Source organism: Oncorhynchus nerka, linkage group LG3 (assembly GCF_034236695.1).
Source record: "Oncorhynchus nerka isolate Pitt River linkage group LG3, Oner_Uvic_2.0, whole genome shotgun sequence".
NCBI classification, from domain to species: domain Eukaryota; kingdom Metazoa; phylum Chordata; class Actinopteri; order Salmoniformes; family Salmonidae; genus Oncorhynchus; species Oncorhynchus nerka.
The window spans coordinates 25,974,157-25,996,821 of record NC_088398.1 but is presented as its reverse complement, the minus strand read 5'-3'; the positions used below and the strand labels follow the sequence as shown (position 1 = coordinate 25,996,821).

Genomic DNA, 22,665 nt, shown 5'->3' with positions numbered 1-22,665 from the left:
TGTGGAAATGTTTTATCTGGAAGGATATAGTGCACAAATTGAGGCTGGCCAATCTGAATCTCTGCAGAACTGAGCCAGTCAATGATGGTCTCAAGTGATTCCATCAGTTGGGGGTAAGAGAAGGTCTCGGCTCAGCGGTAGGTCCATGTTCAATTGGTACAAGTCCTACATTTTGTGTGAGCTGGTGGGTAGTGATCAAGGCAGTTATGTCAGCGTGGGCTCTCTGTGGAGCCCAGCAGTGGAAGAAAGAGATGAGAGTAGCAAACCACCAGCGAAGTTATACTCTCCAATTCAAAGCATTTCCTGTATAATTTATCTGCAGTTGTAATGCTTCTTCGAACAACTTTCGTCTTTCAAATGTATAAAAATAAATACCTGCCGATACCTGGAGAAAGAAATTTGATAATAAAAATAAAAAATGTCTCATGACATTTACCTGTGCTTGTTATCTTTTCCACATTCCCCACAAATCATTGAAAGTTGAAATTAGTATTGATTGAGATCAGGGTATCTGATTTTTTCACTATTTCCCTATGTGTTACAAATGTGTTCCTGAGACCTTCTATGGAATTATTTACATAAGAGAGAAAGAAAAGAACCCATGTGCCACTTGCAGGCATCCTGCTCGCCTTCTGTGGTCATTGTCACTGCTTCTCACCACTTCCTGGTGCCTCCAAATGCGGAGTGGTGCTTGAGGAACTTCTTTTGAAGGGGCTTGGGGTTCTGAGAGGAGCCAGCTGTGCTCCTCAACCCTCTCCCATTATGTCTTGAGACAAGCTCACAAGCTCATTTTAGCACCCTATTTTTGTAAGTACAAGTAGAAAATCATCTCTGATTGTTGCATCATTCTTTGGAGACCTGCATAGAAAGCGAGCAGAAGTGCTTAGAGCCAAAAGAAGGCTCAAATAGCAGTTTGATGTATGGGTGCTTGAGATGTTGGAAGAACCAGAACGCTTTGACGAAAGAGGCAAATGTATGTGTTCAATATCAGGTAGACACATACTGTACTGATAGTCTATAGTTTAAAACAATTCAGACAAATTTGAAGTCAAAAGCTTTTCTGGACAATCATGATCATTGTCACTGAGCATGCACCCACGAGAACTATGAAAGCGCTAAAGCCTTGTGTTTTTCCACAGCCATCATGGAGTCCATGACCGTAGGTCAACAATATGGGAAATCTACTTGAGTGCTTACAGAAGTATGAAACCAGAAAATAAATCACAAGCAACCATTTTCTAAGTACGATAGAGAGAAAACATTGAGCAGTGCCCGGTATTTGCACTTGCCTTATCAGTGCTCTTATAACCTGGCATCACTTTAAGGATGTAACTAGGGGGGTAGAAATCATCACAAGCTTCAATGCTGCATTACACTGTCCAGGACCTGGAAAATGTATCTTTGAAATTCTATAAGATAAAAATTGGCAGTGGAATACAGATGACAAAAATACGACTTCTATACCATGCCAATGTAAGAACTTACTCTCTAGAAAGAGTGTAATAATGGAGTTTTTCCCCCAGTCATTCTTATCTTTTCAAATAGCAACACACTGGTCAAGTTTCAATTTCTTTGAGTTACCGCTTCAGGTGCTTCTGCTATGTCTGTCTAGAATGAGGGAGAGGCGAGGGTTTGCTTTCTGATTCTCATTCATACTATTTAGAGGACAGATTTTTTTTTCAGGATTTTTGCAATCATTCGAGTGTGACCAGATTTAATGAAAAACACACTAATGGCGAAGGTGCATAAAGATTTCGGAATTCAGATATGACGTCATGGTTTTACCACTATCCATTGAGTTTTCAAACTACAGTGCGTGACATGGTTCAATGCGCCAATAAATCAGCACAATCTACTTTTTGGGGTTTTTCAAATTGTCTGCTTAAATTGTGTTCATGTATACTGTACATACTGTGCTAATCACGATACAAAATAATTGTAACATAGAGCAATGTACAATATAGCGAATTTGGTAAACAACTCATTTGTATTTAGTGTATGGACGCCGCCATCTTTAAACACCTTCCCCATTAAATGGAGGAACATGGAGATGCAAACCAAGCTCCTGAGCTATGTATTCCATTAAATGAACAAATGTTTTGGAAGACACTTTATTGACACTATATATAAATGATTCTCACTTAGAAATGTTATTAGCGTTTGACTTCTAACTTAAAGGTCTTGATTTATTCTCTTCTTTTTGAATAGACTATTTTCGGGACCATTTTCGGTCATACTTGATTTGGATAATCCGGATAGTCTATCTGTAGAGCATCATACTATCAACAAACTATCTGTTGATAGCAACTGCTTGATACGGTTACGGTTAGGGTTAGGTTCAGAATAAGGGTAAGGGTTAAGATTACGGTTAGTGCTAGGGTTAGTAGATATGAAGTTTGAAATGTTACTGATAGTCCATTCGTAGATGCTCTATAGACTTTCCAAATAAAGAGTTACCTTATTTTCTCCACTCATTGGCTAACGTTCATGAAAGCCAGTAGATAGCATCTCTTCTTAAAATATGCTGCTTCTATCTGGCTTCGAAGGATCTAAGCCTCCTCTTCTTCTCCTCTCCCCTGACAGCAAAACACCCTGAATAAATCAGATCGTATTTGAAAATATTTTCAAAATTAATTTCAGGAAGGGAAAGCACTGACATTTAGCATGTTTTATCTCTCCAGCTGCCTTTAAAAGAGACTGTTTCATGTACATTAAAGGATTTATGGTGTGGAGCACTTTGAGAAGATGTTACACTAAATGGCAGAGTACGTGGAACCATGGGCTTCGCAGGTTTTATACTACTACATTTTCAGCGTTGCCTGCCTCGTTCTATCCCAAATTGACATTTCAATATCTGTCGTCCTGAAAGTGTTATTTTTGTATACAGTTAGCTACCTTTGAGCACAGCGAGATATCTACAGAGATATATAAGGGTACGGCAAACTTTTTGATTTGAACAGGGTTGACAGACAGCTATCGTCAAGGACACATAAGAGCACGTCAACACAACTGACAAATGCACCGCTAACAATCAAGTTACTGAAAACAATAAAAGTGGACATCTCTACAGCTTGACTTTTGTATGTATGGTGGGTAAAAAAAAATGTGTCTCCTTTTGCACCCCGTAATTTGTGCCCACAGTTGCACAGATCTTTAGGGACACTGTAGGCTAACGCTTCATGGGTGGTTTTGTCAGGCGAAATTCAGGTTAAGTGCTCGGCTCAAGGACACATCAGGAGTGCTCTATCCAGCAGAGAGGCCTTCGATGCAGAGAACTAGAATGTATTATTAAGCACAGCTTCTGTTCCGGTCTTATTAGAACCAATTTGAGATGCATTACTATGGTTCACCCCAAAAGCCACAGGATTACTGGCCAAGAGTATGAAATGAAACAAAGATAGGTATACCCATGCATAATACATGGGAAACTTGGGAGCAATATATCAGATCTGTGTAAGTCCCTATATTACCCCCCATCCCCATATTACAGTATGAACACAGTTATATCATTGATTATTAAACTGTTTTGAGCCATAGTTTTCCTTTGAACTCATTTTTCTCTGTATAGCGGGCTACATGAGTACCCATTATTTCTATATTGATATTGATGTTGGTGAGAAAGGGATTGAATTCTAATGCACATTATCTCTTTCCCCATGCCTCGTCAGGGTTAACTGAGCCCCACAGTAACAATACACTATTATGCCGAAATTGTGGTACACTGGAGCCTTTGTTCCTGATATCCTTCTCCACCTGTCTCCCTGTAGGTTCAGTCCGTACGAATGGTACGACGCCCATCCCTGCAATCCCGGATCCGATGTGGTGGAGAACAACTTCACACTCCTTAACAGCTTCTGGTTCGGTGTGGGCTCCCTCATGCAGCAAGGTATGGTATAGCCTAGCTTGTTCCTTCTTTCACATGTCAAAAGCAACAGTCCCCCCTCCACTCCCTTCCTCTGCGCAGCCGCCCTCCCCCTCCCTCCCTCTCTCCACCTCTTTAACTGACAAGCTACCTCATTTCCATGTTCGAGACTGTTTTAGAAGACACTTGCCCGTCAGGAACAACTGGAGCTCAGACGTACATTACAAAAGAAAGCTGTTGTCACCTCCCTGCCTGCTCGTAGAAACAGGAGTGGTGAGAGACAGTAGGTGTCAGACACCTGTCAGAATGTGGCAGGTAAAGACAGAAAACACGGTAGCATTTGTTTCCCCCATAACACAGCTGTTTATGTTTTGGGACGAAAGGGTAAGTTGGAGAACGTGTCTGACAAATGCCAGCTGTCACTCCTCGCTGGCGTTGCTATGGCCACAAGGTTGATGTTTATATTGTTGTGTTTCCCCGAGTGCTCGTACCAAAGACCCATTGTCGAAATCTATGTCCGACACACAGCTCAGCTCTCGGTACAAATGACATTTTTGTAAAATGCCACTTGGGCCGTTTATGATGCTGGAGTAGTGTAATGTAATTGTCCTTTATGCATAATTTCATAATATTAAAATATGTCAATTCTCAGCATCTTTCTTATGCCAGAGAAAGACAGTTAACTTTAGTCTTTTCCCAACCCCCAAAGTACCTATTTGAATTATCCCACCTTCTGTGTAAGCTTACACAAATCTGAGGAAGGTTAGGGGAAGGATATTACGGCGACACCACGCTAATGCGGTCGCCTCGTCCACCCTTAAAGACATTCGTAAGCAAATGGAGCCCCATAAATGCTTTGACATAATGAAGTCAGCCGAGGATTTAAAAAAAGAGCTACTAATAAAATGTTTAACCTCAATGTAACAAGACAAATTAGGGAGGCTCGACGGTGGATCTCTGCCGGTAAGGAGCGCAAATGCAACAATCCATTAAGCACAAATGCTGTACTCCTCGGCAGCTCTCCCGCGTAGCTGCATGGTAATCTCTGACTATTTGCATTGTGAGTGGAGGCTAGGAGTCTAACAGTACAATATGCAAGGGAGGAGAGGAACGAGCAAAACAGGAAGTTGGTGATTCATCTTTGAACAGGATTGATAGTCCTTTGTCATTGGAATGGTAGGTCAACCACTTGAATCTTGAACTTAAAACTTAAACCACCTGTGTTGGTAAAGAATATTGTTCCTTTGAATACTGTCCTCCTCTAAGCAAGTTAATGTTGTTCCCCCAGATTACATACCATACAACAGGATATTTTACCTGATACAGCAAAATGGTCTAAGAGTCTATACAGTTACTTTAAAATGATTTGGGACATCAAACACGGAAAATGATTTCATCTGGGATATTGACTTGCTTTGTTCTTTGGACACAAGTGAAGAAAAAAATGCATTTGGTGACAGTAGCAAGGTTAACAAAACCAAAAGGATATCTACCTTTGTAATTTGGGTGAACTATCCCTTTAAGATCATAGTGCTAATGTGGTCTGGAATCGCTTCGAACAATTACGTTAACAGGTTACAATTACTCTTTAAACATGTTACCTTTTCCCAATCCAACTCAGTGAAAGTGAAAAAAAAAGAAATAACCTGCATCATTTGCAGTTAACTAAAAAAGTAGGTCAAACATTGATTCTCTGGAAGACATACCCACACAAAATGCGTTTAAAAAAAATCCAGTTCCTTATAACAAACCTTTATAATATGATCTAATCGATTGGTCATGTCATTTATCAATGCAGAAATAACAGTCTTCACCCTGGAGCACCATGTGCTGCCTGCGCACATTTATCTACAGTCTAGTATTGAGTAATTGTGGCACCTATGTGTTCTGTAGCCAGGTGCGGACTGGCCATCTGGCATTTCAGGAAAATGCCAGATTACCTGTTTGTAGCAAAGAAGTTTGAGGGTCTGTGCTCAGGCTAAGGGGAATGGTGACCGGTGCGTGAGAGAGAAAAAGGACCATGGAGTCCAGCAGGTGCTCACACTCAAACCGTAAAAAAAAGAAAAACCAAGGAGGCAGAGAAATATACTTTATTTAATTCCATGCTGGAAAGAATACAATAAGTGCTAATGGAAGATGCAAAAAGCTCTATGTGTTCTGCCCTGATTCAAATGGTCCAAGTATGTATCCAAAGGGTGCATTTTGTTATACAAACCAGACACCTTATGCTCTGCTGCCAAACTCACCTAACAGCCGCTGAGGAGGAAGCCATTTCATTGACATGTTTGGAAGAGGAAGAACAGCCTAATAAAACAAAATCCTGCCAGCTTGTCTGTGGGAGGTGAGGTGTCCTACAAAACAAGAACACACAAAATGGAGAGGTGTAAAAGCACACCTTGCATGCGTCAAAAGAGGTGCGCTCTGGGCCGTGTGAGGCTTTTCTCATGGCAAACATAGTGTCTGATGGGTGTTGCAAAACGGCTGAAACATGAATATAAGTTGCTATATTGATACGCAAAATGTGCAAGTAACATAAGCTGTACAAAATATTGCATTTATAGTCACGGGGCATTGTTTTGACCTTATCTGTGTAATCTTTAATCCGATAAGGAGAAGAGAGTTTCTCAACTTGGAAAACATTTTTAGTTTATATGACATTCAGTATTTAAAAAGAGATTAACAAGCTCTAACAGCCTCTGGCGTAGAGAACGTGTTTTTATGTGATGAGGCCGCTAAAGGAGAGAATGTTAAGTGCAGGTAATGATTCTCACGGGAAGAGGTGCCTCCCCGATGTTAAGTTGAAGCTTTGGTTGTGGGGAAAATAATATGGGGAGATAGCCAGGGCATTGCATTTAATAGTACTCAGTGCTTCTAAATCCACAGACAATATAACTCCCAGAAAGGCTCTGATTGTCCTTTTTCAGATGGGGCAAGGAGTTTACTTTTTTCATCAGACACTTCTGTGTAATGCATTGTGAATCTATCTTAAGCATGTGTGCTTTTGTCAATGCTGTTATAAGGAGCCATGAGTAGTTATGAATGCTTTTTGCAAGTCGAATATTGTACTATGGTTGATAGGGGGTACTGTGAACGCATGAATTTCACACAGGTGGATCACGGCAAATGTTACCACTGTATGCAATATTGCAAGCATCAATAATTATCACAGAATGATCACAGCAAATGATTGTAATGTGTGTTTGTGTCAACGAATCCCAAAAGGGATGGGTTGCCAACTGGGTGCTTTGGCACAAAAATAGAATGTCCTTCATTCATTCAGCATCCCTGGGCCTAATACCTTTCTCAATAACATTGCCATTTTGCCGTAGTGTGTATTTAGAGTCACATCCCCCATCCTGTAACATACTTTGGATTGGATTTTTTTTGCCATCGTGTTTTGCAAGGCCTTTCACATGACATGACTACTTGAAACTATGATGTCAGCACCTAGGCCATTCTAGCTGCAGCAGCCCTGCAGTCACTGAGATTGTGTTGCTTTGTTGACTGGAACTGCGTCATTGTCTTCTGCCCTGAAAGGACATGTGTACTTATTTGGCTTGGAAGACATGAAGTTCTTCTTCGAGGAGATGTATAATGCATTGACAAGGTTTTATTTCCTCCGGCGGCACTATTGTTGTATTTATTAGAGTGTTCTAGGTGCCGTGCGCTCCAGCTGACAACAGCATTTTACGGCCTGGAATCCAATTGGGCTACCAGTTCCAGTTCCTTACCAGTCTGACTGCTGAGCTGGGTGTCCTCCTATTCTTAAGTGATAGTTCTTACCTTGGAGTGTTACTGTACTGGCCTTGTTTAGCCACCGTGTAAAGGATGTCAAATCGCAAAGGACAAATCCAATCAAATTGGGTAAGGAAGGTTAAAAAGCTGACCACTTTACCTCCTCTCAGTGGGGTGGTTACTCTTCAAAATTGCCCTCATAAATCTTCTCAGTAAAGTAGTGGAGGGCACTGAACACAACCTCTGGTGGAGAGGTTGTTTTAGGCGTCGACAGGGACAGAAAATAAAGTATCTTTAGCCGTGAGTCAAAAAGCAATTGTAAAAAAGATATATGGGAATTTATCTGACGGAGGACCTCCCAATGTCATACTAAATGCTGTGGGAGGCAGTCTGGCCAACCTAAGTAATTGAACATTTATGTCCTGAGACTGATAACACATTTTCAACCTGTCAAATGTAAGTTGTCAGAAATGGATGTATGTTATGCATACATTCTTTATAAGACACTGATCTACACAATTAAAAATCATGCAAAGAAGAATACAAAACAGACACATTGTAATCTCAAAATGCATGCAACAGCCCAAATAAAAGAAAGCATATAGAACACACGGCTGTGGCAAAGGAGGTGGAACATTTCAAAGGCAGAGAAAGAGCAGAATCCACGTTTAGATGTGACTTCTTTGTCTTGGTGACATTATTTTAATTGGACTCAGGCCTAGTGTCAGGTTTCTTTATGAAACGCTACAGCGAAAAAGCTAACACGTGTCAGTTTATTATTTCAAAAACGCCAGAATAGATTTCTGTCTGTTAAGCTTGGTGGTATCAGAGGCTGCGTTCCAGGCTGACTACATTGCAGATGCATGCCAGATCTCCGGCCCAGACCACCCACTCCATCACTGCTTTGATCTCCTCCAGTCATTTGGGAGATACCGGTCAATTAAGTGTCGCATTGCGCCCCTCTGGGGGAGTTTTATCCCAGGGGTTATCACTATAATGAACAATTATATGTAGCTTCCCTCTATGGGCAGGTACGCATTCATGTGTGAGCTGTGCTAGGATTTTCCTCTTGTAGGACAATAAACCTGATTGTGACCTGATTATGATATCTCACAATGCATGTATAGGTGTTTCAAATTGCAACTAACCTCATCATATGATATAGCAATCAGATACCTGACTCTGCAGTCGATAACTTGCACACAACCATTGAATGGCGCATGAAACACAACTGGAATATTGTCAGCTTGGAACATGACCATTATTTTTAAATGAACTCTCAACCCAGACTGGGGGTTTGTGTTGATCCAGGAATCCTACTGTATCTGGCATTAGAGTTTGGGATCGCCCCCCAAAAGGTTGTGCTGAGCCTCTTCCTTCATAATCAGCCAATTGTAGTTAAATTAAAATATAATGGCAGCCTTCCAAACTTAGGAAGGCTGCCAGGTACTTAGATATGCCCCATTAGTTGTTTTCCATCTGAGAATTTGAGTAAGACCAAGAGTGTGTATGTTCCATGAATCCCTTTTATGTGAAAAAGCAACCATATAACCATTGTGTTTGTTATATTCTGTAACAGTCTTATATAAAGAAGATGCATATGTGATGTCAAACGTCTCCCTTATAAAGGCTATAATAAACGTTTGCCTCTGGGGGTACCCTCGAGTCAAAATGGGTCCCCTAAATGGACAGAAATATTCTCTGGAAATGACCTCATATATCATAGAATATGTATATGAACCATGCAGGCAAAATTCAAGCCAAAATGTGAACTAAACAATTACCTATAGTGTATCTGTAAGGTGACCGTTGTTCTCCCTCACCCTGTCTGCCATCCAGGCTCTGAGCTGATGCCCAAAGCCCTGTCCACCAGGATCATCGGAGGCATCTGGTGGTTCTTCACCCTCATCATCATCTCCTCCTACACGGCCAACCTGGCCGCCTTCCTCACCGTGGAGCGCATGGAGTCACCCGTGGACTCTGCCGACGACATCGCCAAGCAGACCAAGATTGAGTATGGTGTGGTCAAAGACGGAGCCACCATGTCTTTCTTCAAGGTATGTATCTTAGAAGACGGGGTCTGTCTGCTTTGGTTTTGAGTTGTGCTTTTGTTTCATGTTGATTTCATTACTCGTATTAAATAAACAATCTGCCAGGAACATTATCTGAAAAGAACATAATTAAATCTCTTCATTTCAATTCTCCAGTCATTTTAAGCAGTTTGAATGCAGCCCCATTGATTGAAGCACGCTGAGTACACACAGTTATATTCTCATAAAACGTGTTTATGAAGAACTGAGACAAGATGCTGGATCCGTACTTTTTTATATACAGTATGCTTCTCAATAAAATAAAATAATCATATTCCACAAAATATGTTTTTTATTTTATTTTTATTTCCAGTTAGATCTTAATTCCCGCTGCAAAAGCAAGTTCTCCACTTCTCCACGCTGTTTGATGTGATCCTCCATAATGATTTTTTATTCCAAAGTTTCAGCTTTTGCCCTGCAGGGTTCTCAGCTTTATTTTATTATTTTAAGTTTCGCCTCAGATGCTGTCACAGTGGTGCTGAATAACATGTAAGGGTTTGCTGTTTTTTTGTGTAAGAAAAGGAAAATATTGGACACAGTGCTATGGAAAATGTTTTATGGACAAGGGAAGGTCCATATGTTTATGGCACACAAATAGCAACGATAACAGATCATTTTACCCAGGGTGATTGTCCCAGTTTTACACTTTCAAATATTCTCTGTAATATGTGTGCCTCTGCTAAAGAGAGTATCGTTGTAGTTTCCCCTGCCTTGACAATATAATTGAGGATGTATTTTTAGTTGACTTCTCTCTTTTGATATTTCCGTCATCCCTATTTCCTTTATATTGGTTTATTCATGTTACATTACATTAATATTATACTTATTGGCACTTTGGGATTTTGAAAAGTGTGTTACAAATATTATTATTCATAATTTCTCTCCTTCTACTCTCTGTTAGCAATATGTCTCAGTTGCTCTATGACCCACCCGATCAGAATATCCACCAATAGAATTTTCCCCCGCATAAAGATTCCCAGTGACCACCAACAAATCCACTGGAGGAGAAAGAGAACATTAGTAACCATTCTATTCCAGGAGGCTTGATTAACATGGAGTTCAATGAGGGATTAGGCATGGTCCATGGAGTAACTAGAATTTGTGATTATACCAAATTAGAGTCATCAGTTGCCTAACCATTGGAACTACTGGCTATGGTATAAACCAGGGGTGGCCAACTCTCTTCCTGGAGAGCTACTGAGTGTTCAGGCTTTTTCTCCAGCCCCCACTGAAACACACCTTATCCTACTCATCATCTCCTCATTAGGGCCTTTAGTATCTAATGGCTGCCTGTCTACCCTGAGCTATACACATCTATTTGAACCTTCTCTAAATGAAAGATTATTGACAATTAGTCAAGAACTTACTGTAAGTTCTCGGAACAGTAAAAAGTGGATTTTACTCCTTAAGCGTGTTTACTTTGATTAGTGACAGGTATGATTGCAGTGTTATTAGTCAGAGGAGACACAGGTGTCTATAATTACCTCATCAGTTGCAGAGCTCAAGTGCCCTCGGTTCCTTCTCGTTATCACTGGGAGGGCTAACGAGCTCGACTGAAGCGGATGAGGGAGCTGATAAATACTGAAGAGGTCGGAGAGTAGCTGTAGATATGTCAAACCACACTGCATGGAAGGGCACTGTAGGGCAAAGTAAATCTTTGCACTGTAATCTCTGGCACACTTACAGTAGCACTATGCTATCTTGACAATCAGATGTACTCTGTGTGTCACCTGCACGTCTAAATAAATAAAAATCACATTTTAACCATCAATGCAGGAATTAAGTAACTAAAGAGCTTTAACATCCTTCATATTTTCAAATGACTATGGTGATGAGTCAGTAATTATCTCAAATTAGGTATGGAATAACATTTGACCCCTTGTCAAGTAGCATGAAATATCACATAGACAAACGCAAGGCTAATAGAGATGAACTAAATTAATCCAGCATTTTTCACTATTTCCTGTGGATGAAAATAGATGACATTACCTCCCCTTACTACATGATTATATCCAGTGGCACAAGTCACTTTTTATATAAAAAAATAAACAATAGATGTATGAAAGTATATAAGTGTCAAAGTAGATATAGGACTTGAAAGCAGTGAATGTTAAAGTGGCATTGCACAGTTTATTCCTTTTCTTGGAGCTCAAGGCTCCAATACATTCCTTTATTCGTACAATGATATACTTCTCGAAATGGAGAATTGTGGGGAAAGGATAATAACAGCATGATAGGTGCTCAAGATTGCCAGAGTATTTTCAACACCAGAGGGCTATCGTGTAATGGGATCAACACGGTGTAGAAAACATGTTAATTAAAAAAAAAAAGAACTGAGTAGACTCAATGCCCCTTTGACCAGCTGTAATGCACAATCTGAGATTCAACATTGATTGTACTTTCAATTCTTCCCCTTACAGAAATCAAAGGTGTCTACTTTCGAGAAGATGTGGGCCTTCATGAGTAGTAAACAGAGTACGTCGCTGGTCAAGTCCATTGAGGACGGCATCCAGAGGGTTCTGAAGTCTGACTATGCCTTGCTCATGGAGTCCACCACAATCGATTACATTACCCAGCGGAACTGCAACCTCACCCAGGTTGGAGGCGTCATTGACAGCAAAGGCTATGGAATAGGCACTCCCATGGGTAAGATGTAACAACATCTGTACCTTAATAGATATAATAGCTTCCTGATGGTATGAATACTCTCCAGCTCTCCATACCTCCTGCAACAAGCACCATCCCCCACTGATACACTAGTAGGAGGTGGTCCTTCAAGCTGGACAGAAACAAATAACACATTCATCCTATTTTTGTGCTTTCGATGCAGAGCATTTCGACTAACTACTACCGTGCTACTATTCTATTTTACTCTTGGTATTTTTGTAATTTTTGGACTTGTTCAATTATTGCTAGATATTTCTAGATATTGTGGTTAGAACGTTGGGCCAGTAACCGAAAGGTTGAATCCCCGAGCTGACAAGGTGAAAATATGTCATTCTGCCCCTGAACAAGGCAGTTAACCCACTGTTCACCGGTAGGCCTTCATTGTAAAATAAGAGTTGGTTCTTAACTGACTTGCTTAGTTAAGTAAATAAAAAAAATATATTGCTGCACTGTTGAAGCTAGAAACATAAGCATTTCGAAGCTCCTGCGAAGACATCTGCAAAACTGTGTGTACGACCAATACACTTTGAATTGATTTACTGCACCAGTCAAAGTTTGAACACACCTACTCATTCCAGAGTTTTTCTTTATTTTGACAATTTTCTACATAGTAGAATAATAGTGAAGACATCAAACCTATAAGAAAACACATATGGAATCATGTAGTAACCAAAATATATTTGAGATTCTTCAAAGTAACCACCCTTTGCCTTGATGACAGCTTTGCACACTCTTGGCATTATCTCAACCAGCTTCATGAGGTAGTCATCTGTAATGCATTTCAATTAACAGTTGTGCCTTAAGTTAATTTGTGGAATTTCTTTCCTTGTTAATGAGCTTGTTATACAGAATATAGCCCTATTTGGTAAAAGACCAAGTCCATATTATTGCAAGAACAGATCAAATAAGCTAAGAGAAATGACGGTCAGTCAATACGTAACATTTCAGGAACTTTGAAAGTTTCTTCAAGTGTAGTTGCAAGAACCATAAAGCGCTATGATGAAACTAGCTCTCATGAGGACCGTGCCACAGGAAAGGAAGACCCAGAGTTACCAGCCTCAGAAATTCCAGCCCAAATAAATGCTTCACATTAACAAGTTTTAATATTTTTAAATATTTTTATTTAACCTTTACTAAAGGACACCAATAAGAAGAATAGACTTGCTCAGGCCCAAGAAACACACGCAATGGACATTAGACCGGTGGAAATCTGTTTTTTGGTCTGATGAGTCTAAATTTGTGATTTTTGGTTCCAACCACCGTGTCTTTGTGAGACGCAGAGTAGGTGACCAGATAATTTCTGCCTGTGTGGTTCCCACCGTGAAGCATGGAGGAGGAGGTGGGATGGTGTGGGGGTGCTTTGCTGGTGACACAGTCTGTGATTCATTTAGAATTCAAGGCACACTTAACCAGCATGGCTACCACAGCATTCTGCAGCGAAACGCCATCCCACCTGGTTTGCGCTCAGAGGTCTATCATTTACCTTGGTAAAACCTTGGATCATTGTTACTCTAACTTCCGCGACGCATATAAGGCCCTGCCCCGCCCCCCTTTCGGAAAAGCTGACCACGACTCCATTTTGTTGATCCCTGCCTACAGGCAGAAACTTAAACAAGAGGCTCCCACGCTGAGGTCTGTCCAACGCTGGTCAGACCAAGCTGACTCCACACTCCAAGACTGCTTCCATCAGGTGGACTTGGACATGTTTCGTATTGCGTCAGATGAAAATATTGGCGAATACGCTGATTCGGTGTGCGAGTTCATTAGAACGTGCGTCGAAGATGTCGTTCCCATAGCAACGATAAAAACATTCCCAAACCAGAAACCGTGGATTGATGGCAGCATTCGCGTGAAACTGAAAGCGCGAACCACTGCTTTTAATCAGGGCAAGGTGTCTGGTAACATGTCCGAATATAAACAATGCAGCTATTCCCTCCGCAAGGCTATTAAACAAGCTAAGCGTCAGTACAGAGACAAAGTGGAATCTCAATTCAATGGCTCAGACACAAGAGGCATGTGGCAGGGTCTACAGTCAATCACGGACTACAAGAAGAAACCCAGCCCAGTCACGGACCAGGATGTCTTGCTCCCAGGCAGACTAAATAACTTTTTTGCCCGCTTTGAGGACAATACAGTGCCACTGACACGGCCTGCAACGAAAACATGCGGTCTCTCCTTCACTGCAGCCGAGGTGAGTAAGACATTTAAACGTGTTAACCCTCGCAAGGCTGCAGGCCCAGACGGCATCCCCAGCCGCGCCCTCAGAGCATGCGCAGACCAGCTGGCCGGTGTGTTTACGGACATATTCAATCAATCCCTATACCAGTCTGCTGTTCCCACATGCTTCAAGAGGGCCACCATTGTTTCTGTTCCCAAGAAAGCTAAGGTAACTGAGCTAAACGACTACCGCCCCGTAGCACTCACTTCCGTCATCATGAAGTGCTTTGAGAGACTAGTCAAGGACCATATCACCTCCACCCTACCTGACACCCTAGACCCACTCCAATTTGCTTACCGCCCAAATAGGTCCACAGACGATGCAATCTCAACCACACTGCACACTGCCCTAACCCACCTGGACAAGAGGAATACCTATGTGAGAATGCTGTTCATCGACTACAGCTCGGCATTCAACACCATAGTACCCTCCAAGCTCGTCATCAAGCTCGAGACCCTGGGTCTCGACCCCGCCCTGTGCAACTGGGTACTGGACTTCCTGACGGGCCGCCCCAGGTGGTGAGGGTAGGCAACAACATCTCCTCCCCGCTGATCCTCAACACGGGGCCCCACAAGGGTGCGTTCTGAGCCCTCTCCTGTACTCCCTGTTCACCCACGACTGCGTGGCCACGCACGCCTCCAACTCAATCATCAAGTTTGCGGACGACACAACAGTGGTAGGCTTGATTACCAACAACGACGAGACGGCCTACAGGGAGGAGGTGAGGGCCCTCGGAGTGTGGTGTCAGGAAAATAACCTCACACTCAACGTCAACAAAACTAAGGAGATGATTGTGGACTTCAGGAAACAGCAGAGGGGAAACCCCCCTATCCACATCGATGGAACAGTAGTGGAGAGGGTAGCAAGTTTTAAGTTCCTCGGCATACACATCACAGACAAACTGAATTGGTCCACTCACACTGACAGCGTCGTGAAGAAGGCGCAGCAGCGCCTCTTCAACCTCAGGAGGCTGAAGAAATTTGGCTTGTCACCAAAAGCAACTTCTACAGATGCACAATCGAGAGCATCCTGGCGGGCTGTATCACCGCCTGGTATGGCAACTGCTCCGCCCTCAACCGTAAGGCTCTCCAGAGGGTAGTGAGGTCTGCACAACGCATCACCGGGGGCAAACTACCTGCCCTCCAGGACACCTACACCACCCGATGTTACAGGAAGGCCATAAAGATCATCAAGGACATCAACCACCCGAACCACTGCCTGTTCACCCCGCTATCATCCAGAAGGCGAGGTCAGTACAGGTGCATCAAAGCTGGGACTGAGAGACTGAAAAACAGCTTCTATCTCAAGGCTATCAGACTGTTAAACAGCCACCATTGAGTGGCTGCTGCCAACACACTGTCATTGACACTGACCCAACTCCAGCCACTTTAATAATGTAAATATATCACTAGCCACTTTAAACAATGCTACCTTATATAATGTTACTTACCCTACATTATTCATCTCATATGCATACGTATATACTGTACTCTACATCATCGACTGCATCCTTATGTAATACATGTATCACTAGCCACTTTAACTATGCCACTTTGTTTACTTTGTCTACATACTCATCTCATATGTATATACTGTACTCGATACCATCTACTGTATGCTGCTCTGTACCATCACTCACTCATATATCCTTATGTACATATTCTTTATCCCCTTACACTGTGTATAAGACAGTAGTTTTAGAATTGTTAGTTAAATTACTTGTTGGTTATCACTGCATTGTCGGAACTAGAAGCACAAGCATTTCGCTACACTTGCATTAACATCTGCTAACCATGTGTATGTGACAAATAAATTTGATTTGATTTGATTTTGATTTTATTTTATTTTTCAACAGGACAATGACCCAAAACACACCTCCAGTCTGAGTAAGGGCTGGCCTCCACAATCACTCGACCTCAACCCATTTGAGATGGTTTGGGATGAGTTTGACCATGGAGTGAAGGAAAAACAGTCAACGAGTGTTCAACATCAAATCAAATCAAATTTATTTATATAGCCCTTCGTACATCAGCTGATATCTCAAAGTGCTGTACAGAAACCCAGCCTAAAACCCCAAACAGCAAGCAATGCAGGTGTAGAAGCACGGTGGCTAGGAAAAACTCCCTAGAAAGGCCAAAACCTAGGAAGAAACCTAGAGAGGAACCAGGCTATGTGGGGTGGCCAGTCCTCTTCTGGCTGTGCCGGGTGGAGATAACAGAACATGGCCAAGATGTTCAAATGTTCATAAATGACCAGCATGGTCAAATAATAATAATCACAGGCAGAATAGTTGAAACTGGAGGTGGACTGGGGACAGCAAGGAGTCATCATGTCAGGTAGTCTTGAGGCATGGTCCTAGGGCTCAGGTCCTCTGAGAGAGAGAGAGAAAGAAAGAGAGAAAGAGAGAGCATACTTAAATTCACACAGGACACCGGATAGGACAGGAGAAGTACTCCAGATATAACAAACTGACCCTAGCCCCCCGACACAAACTACTGCAGAATAAATACTGGAGGCTGAGACAGGATGTGGGAACTCCTTCAAGACGGTTGAAAAGCATTCCAGGTGAAACTGGTTGAGAGAATGCCAAGGGTGTGCAAAGCTGTCATCAAGGCAAATGGTGGCTACTTTGAAGAATCTAAAATACATTTTTATTTTGCTAACTACATGATTCCATATGTGTTATTTATGTATGTTTCTACAAAAACCCTTGAATGAGAAGGTGTGTCCAAACTTTTGACTGGTACTGTATATTAATATGCAATGACTACATTTGAGCCATATGTTGTGAAAACACCCCTGTGGCCTCATCAACGAGATCCAGCTAGTGGTTTATCTTATCTTTCAACCAGTCTAAAGCAGACCTGTTGCTTGCCTTACAGGCTCTCCATACCGGGACAAAGTGACCATCGCCATCCTGAGCATCCTGGAAGATGGCCGTCTGCACATGCTCAAGGAGAAGTGGTGGAGCGGCAGCAGCTGTCTGGACGAAGAGCGCCGTGAGAAAGCCGGCCCCATGGGCATTCCGAACCTGGGAGGGATCTTTATAGTGCTGGCGTGTGGCCTGGTTCTCTCCGTCTTTGTGGCTATAGCCGAATTCATATACAAGCTAAGGAAGACGGCGAAACGTGAGCAGGTAGATATTATCCCCATGAATCTGATTCAAGATTGTTGATCAGTAATTTAGGTACTTGATGTGATTATTTTATTAATGACATTGTTTGCATGACGTAGACTATATATTGGTTCATTTTAGATCCTTCACTTGCCTAACTGTGCTTATTTCTAACAATATGAACACAACCTTAAAATCCAAGCTGTACTCTGTCCATTTTAGTTCCCTTTATTAAAGGAATTTGCATTCCCTCAAATAATCCCTGTGCTATTTGGCCATAAAATAGAACATTTATTTAATTTTAACAGGCATAATTGCAAATTGGAGCATGCCGAATTAATCCGTTATTAGTCATTGCAGATGTCAGAATACCATGAATCTCAGCAGTTGTAAATCGCAGATTGGAGTTATGCAACTAAGTGGGTTGTGTCAAGCATGCTTGTATAGGTAATGGGGTAAGAATACGGCTCTGTGTTCAATCTATCTGACAGAGCAGGAACAGTGCACATTGCGTGGGTTGCATATGGTGGGGGTTGCAGTTTGACATGGCTGTCAGCGATGGGAGAGGAACAACATGCATGAATGTTCTGTGGCAAATGTGTTTTGCACTCTTGATTTTGTTGACACTCTATGCTGTCAGAACCATTTAAAGCTAAGGCATTTACCCCCCATCCCTTTCCCCCCCCCCTTCTCTCCCCTCATCCTCGCCCTTTTTGCCCAGAGGTCTTTCTGCAGTGCCATGGTGGACGAGATCAGACAGTCGTTCACCTGCGGGACGCGTGTGAAACACAAGCCCCACCACCAGGTCCCGGTCATGGTCAAGACGGATGCAGTGATCAACATGCACACGTTCAACGACCGACGACTCCCGGGAAAGGACAACATGAGCTGCAACACTGGGATGACCCCCGTGTTCCCGTGACAGTTTGCGCCTCCCAGAGAAAGAGCCTCCTGAGCAATGTGGAGGGCATGATTGGTCCCGAAACCTGGGACAATGGAATCGAGGGGATCACCAGATTCACCATCAACCACAGCGACATAGGGACACTAACGAAACATGGAACACTATCTAAACATGGTACTATCAAAATGGCAGCATCGGCGACACAGGTATGACAACGTTCACCCATGTATTCCAAAAGAGACAGAAAAAGAGAGAGAGTGAGGTGGAGGAGAAGAACCATCTCCAAATAATCTGTATTCAAGTCCGATGTTTACGTACGTAACACAAAATATACACTCACCAAGGAATCACAAGATATCCAAGGAATCCTTGATTGACAACAAAGATTCAACCTTTTTATTGGACATATGGCATAAAGACAGAGTTGGCTTCGTTGAGCATGGCAATAAAAGAACTACAGACAGACATGGGAAATGGGGTTTTGATGGGAGATCAGTTATGTCACACATAGCACATCACGATCATTCAAAGTTAAAGTTCTGACGATTCTTTTTTATCTTGTCTGGAGGTCCTTTGGCAGCAGAAAATGATGTTACCTCAAACCTTGTACAGACATAACATTGGGTTCTTGATTTGCTCTCTTTGAGTCACTGTCTATTTTGTGGGAGGCGTTTATAAATGCATGGCTTGGACCATCGGCCTTCTATAATTCCACTACAATAAACATGTCCTTAGTACATGCAGATGACAGCAATGGAATCCGAACAGTGAGCAAATCCCATAGTAAGAGAGAGCATTGGTCACTCAGTGAACTAGGTTCGCAGATTATCTTTAATTGACGAAACATTACTGTTCAAAGAGAGAGAGATATCACTGAAGCTATCCCGAGATTTGAATGGGGAGACGTTGATTTATTGTTAATGAATAACGTTTCCACATGGTGCCGTTTTGTTATTGTGACTAAACAAAATGTAGGGCCCTATTTGTATGTGCTTCACCACGTTATTTTCAGACATATGTTTTGTGGACGTTAAGAAAATGTAGTATGTGAAAAAAATGAAGAACAAGCCAATTGCCAAAGATATGCCCGTAAAATAAAACTAAACATTGGATGAATTTGTCAATTAAACTATGTTAAAGAAGATTAACCATGGCCTTTTCCCTCTTTACAACACAGGGTAATGTGTTTCTATCAGATGTAATGACTTTGTTTGATTAATACGATGCCCCAAAAAACAAATATACAATACCCATGGGATAATGAACGAGGAGTGATTTGCTTCAACGTATTCATGTACCAAAATGCAAGTACATAACTTGAAGTGTTTACTCTTATTTGGCTCCCAATGATAAACGGACACGAACCCCCTTATATTTATTTGTTGCACTACTAGTCTATATTGTCCTCTAAAATAACTACCTGGTCTCGTTACTTTTTTCGACATTTACACGTTGAACAACTGTATGATTTAGGGGTATAAACTGAATTGATTTACTCATAAAAGCATAACATATTTATGGTTATGTTAAACCCAATCATACCATTCATGTTTGAGGGGTTATGGTTAGGGTTATAGTCAGCTAGCTAGTTAGCCAGCTAGCTTGGCTAGTTGGTTATCTCTGCCCATGTCCACTTAATAAACAGTTCAGAGAAATGTGTCTCGATTGGCTTTTAGTTGTCTTAAAAAAATCAATGGCAATATAGCATTTTCAGAGGGCAATTAGCCATCTGTTTCCATTTTGCCAAAATGTCTCTACAATAAGGCCCCTCAGAAATAGCCATGTTATAATCGCACAGCGTCCATTGAATTGCTTTTGCTGCTTGCAATGAATTACCTTCTAACCCTTCTGACTGCTAAACAGACACTCTAATCTAAAAACGTCAGTGATATGAAAGAAATGCAGAGAGCACAGTACAGATGTACAGACTTCATAGTCACTGTTTTAAGCTGTTTGGTTTTAGTTCTGTAATCGCAGGTGACTGTAAATGACTTGGTTTAGTAGTGTGTTGGTCGGAGGACAATGGACAAGAGACCGTATGAGTAAGAAACAAATGCTGTCATCATACTCTTCCTTCTATGTGTGTTTACTTTGTGGCCACGGCAAAAGTGAATGTCCTTGGGACACGCAAATGATTTAGCTTATTCTTATTGCAGGCCCGATCTAAAATCTTTGTAGCAGCGTTACCGAACGCTATGCTACCGTTACGGAAATGAGATAGTGAGGCTAGCTCTGAGTGGCTGAAATGAGGCTAGCTCTGAGTGGCTGACAAGACCCTTTGGTTTTGGTTTTGCAAATGATTTTCATACTGTGCACTAGAGATAGATATCATTCAATTAGTCAATATCATGCTCAGATGATGAGATGAACAAACAGACGGAAGATCTGAAGTTTGGTTTTTCTGTGTTTATGTCGTCTGTTACGCCTATGAACTGTATATCTGCAATGAGTATTGAGCTGTAGGATGCTAGCAGTCTATGTGAGCTGCCGGAATAGGGAGCTGAAGAGACAGCATACCTCTGTGAGGTTTACAATATTGATAAAAAAGACAAACTATCTTGGGTTCCTTTTTTTCAACATTAACTATGTAAAGATTCAAGGAAACTTAAATCTGTGTGACTTATTATTGGTTTGGTAGAAACTCTTTGTATAAATGTTAATCAACTCCCGTCTGCAAAGTAGAGTACATGTAGATAAGATGAACAGGAGACAATGTATTTTGCTACATTTTTACAGGTAAATACATACATTTTTGTTCTCAGCCAAACACAATTTCTTAATTTAAATTTGGTGTCATATGCCACGTTAACCTGTACCCCACTCCCACATCCTCCATATTAATTTATTTGATTGGAATGGATTATAATATATTATATTGGATTATGATCATCAAGAGCAGAATATTATATGTAAATCTTATTTTATCGCACCTAATATATTGATATGAGGTGTATGTGACGTTGTAATATTGAATTCCCCAAAACTGTAGAGGAAACTCATTTAGAATAGATTTTGTATGATCTAGCTGGCTCTTTTCTTCTCTTTTGAAACCCATGATGCAGTTGGGCAAAGACTGGTTGATACACTACAGGTTAGACTGGCTTCCAGTTGAATTCCCCTTTGACTGCAAACACAAGGTACTTTAATGCTTTTTTTGTCAATCCACATATTCTCTGAAATAATTGTGGTGAAAAATGGACATCAGTGATCCATTTTAATAAAAGTATTTTAATTTACTACCAAGATTTTAGTTCAGTTAATTCAATCAGTCCCAGTTATTAAGCATACTGTCTTTTTTTTATACCAAAATGTGAATCCAGTTATTTTACAACATTTTATGAAATCTAAGATAAAAATAATGAAAAAAATAAAATGACACATAATATGTGCAGTATGTGGTATGAGTTAGAATGAGTTACACTATTAAGCAATCAAACAGTCACAGCGCTAGGTATTTATTTATGTTTTGTTTTGAGTTGAGCTGAGCTGAGCTGAATTGTCTGCTTCTATCGTTTGACAGGAAACCTTTCAAATAATAGGGTTAATATGTTGGTGCCGACCAGGGTTTTCTTTGTGGACATGCAGAATTTCTATGAATATAGTTTTTTGTAACGTTTTGTAACATTTTCTGTTTACCTAATAACTGTATGTGTTAAGAGAAGACTATTGTTAGAATAACCAAGTAAAACATGGGGAAATATAAAATCATAGAGAAGCTATTGCGTTATTTTCTTTTTAACACACTGTGAATAATTAAATTGTACAGTTTGCTGTATGGGTTATATGATTTTAAAGTTTTAAATAAAAAATGTAAAACTACATTACTCTTGTTTGAGTCCAATTATTCATAGACACTGTGTCAGTCGATAGAGACGAGATTCATACAACTAAACCCGAGAATCCGTTGCTATGCAATGCTATACATTGTAGTCTTACCCAACATATTCTCAGGTTCAAATCTCCAGCTGTCTCTGATTGGTAGACGACAATGTATTGCAACAATGTACAGCACAGATTGAATGCAGGTCTGAACATCTACTCTGGAATTCTATGTATTAACAGGTTGTTTTGCAC

General features: G+C 41.2%; 1 protein-coding gene across 1 annotated transcript in view; it reads left to right on the top strand.

Annotated features, from left to right (window-relative positions):
* The window catches only part of grik3 (glutamate ionotropic receptor kainate type subunit 3), a 58,136-nt gene extending 35,724 nt beyond the window's left edge, over positions 1–22,412 (top strand). The window contains exons 10-14 of the mRNA XM_065010309.1: positions 3,768–3,886; positions 9,437–9,654; positions 12,108–12,333; positions 17,455–17,708; positions 18,411–22,412. Of these exons, the coding sequence (XP_064866381.1) occupies positions 3,768–3,886; positions 9,437–9,654; positions 12,108–12,333; positions 17,455–17,708; positions 18,411–18,803 (1,210 nt within the window). The 3' untranslated portion in view covers positions 18,804–22,412. The remainder of the gene's footprint in view (positions 1–3,767; positions 3,887–9,436; positions 9,655–12,107; positions 12,334–17,454; positions 17,709–18,410) is intronic.
* Positions 22,413–22,665: the final 253 nt, after the last annotated feature.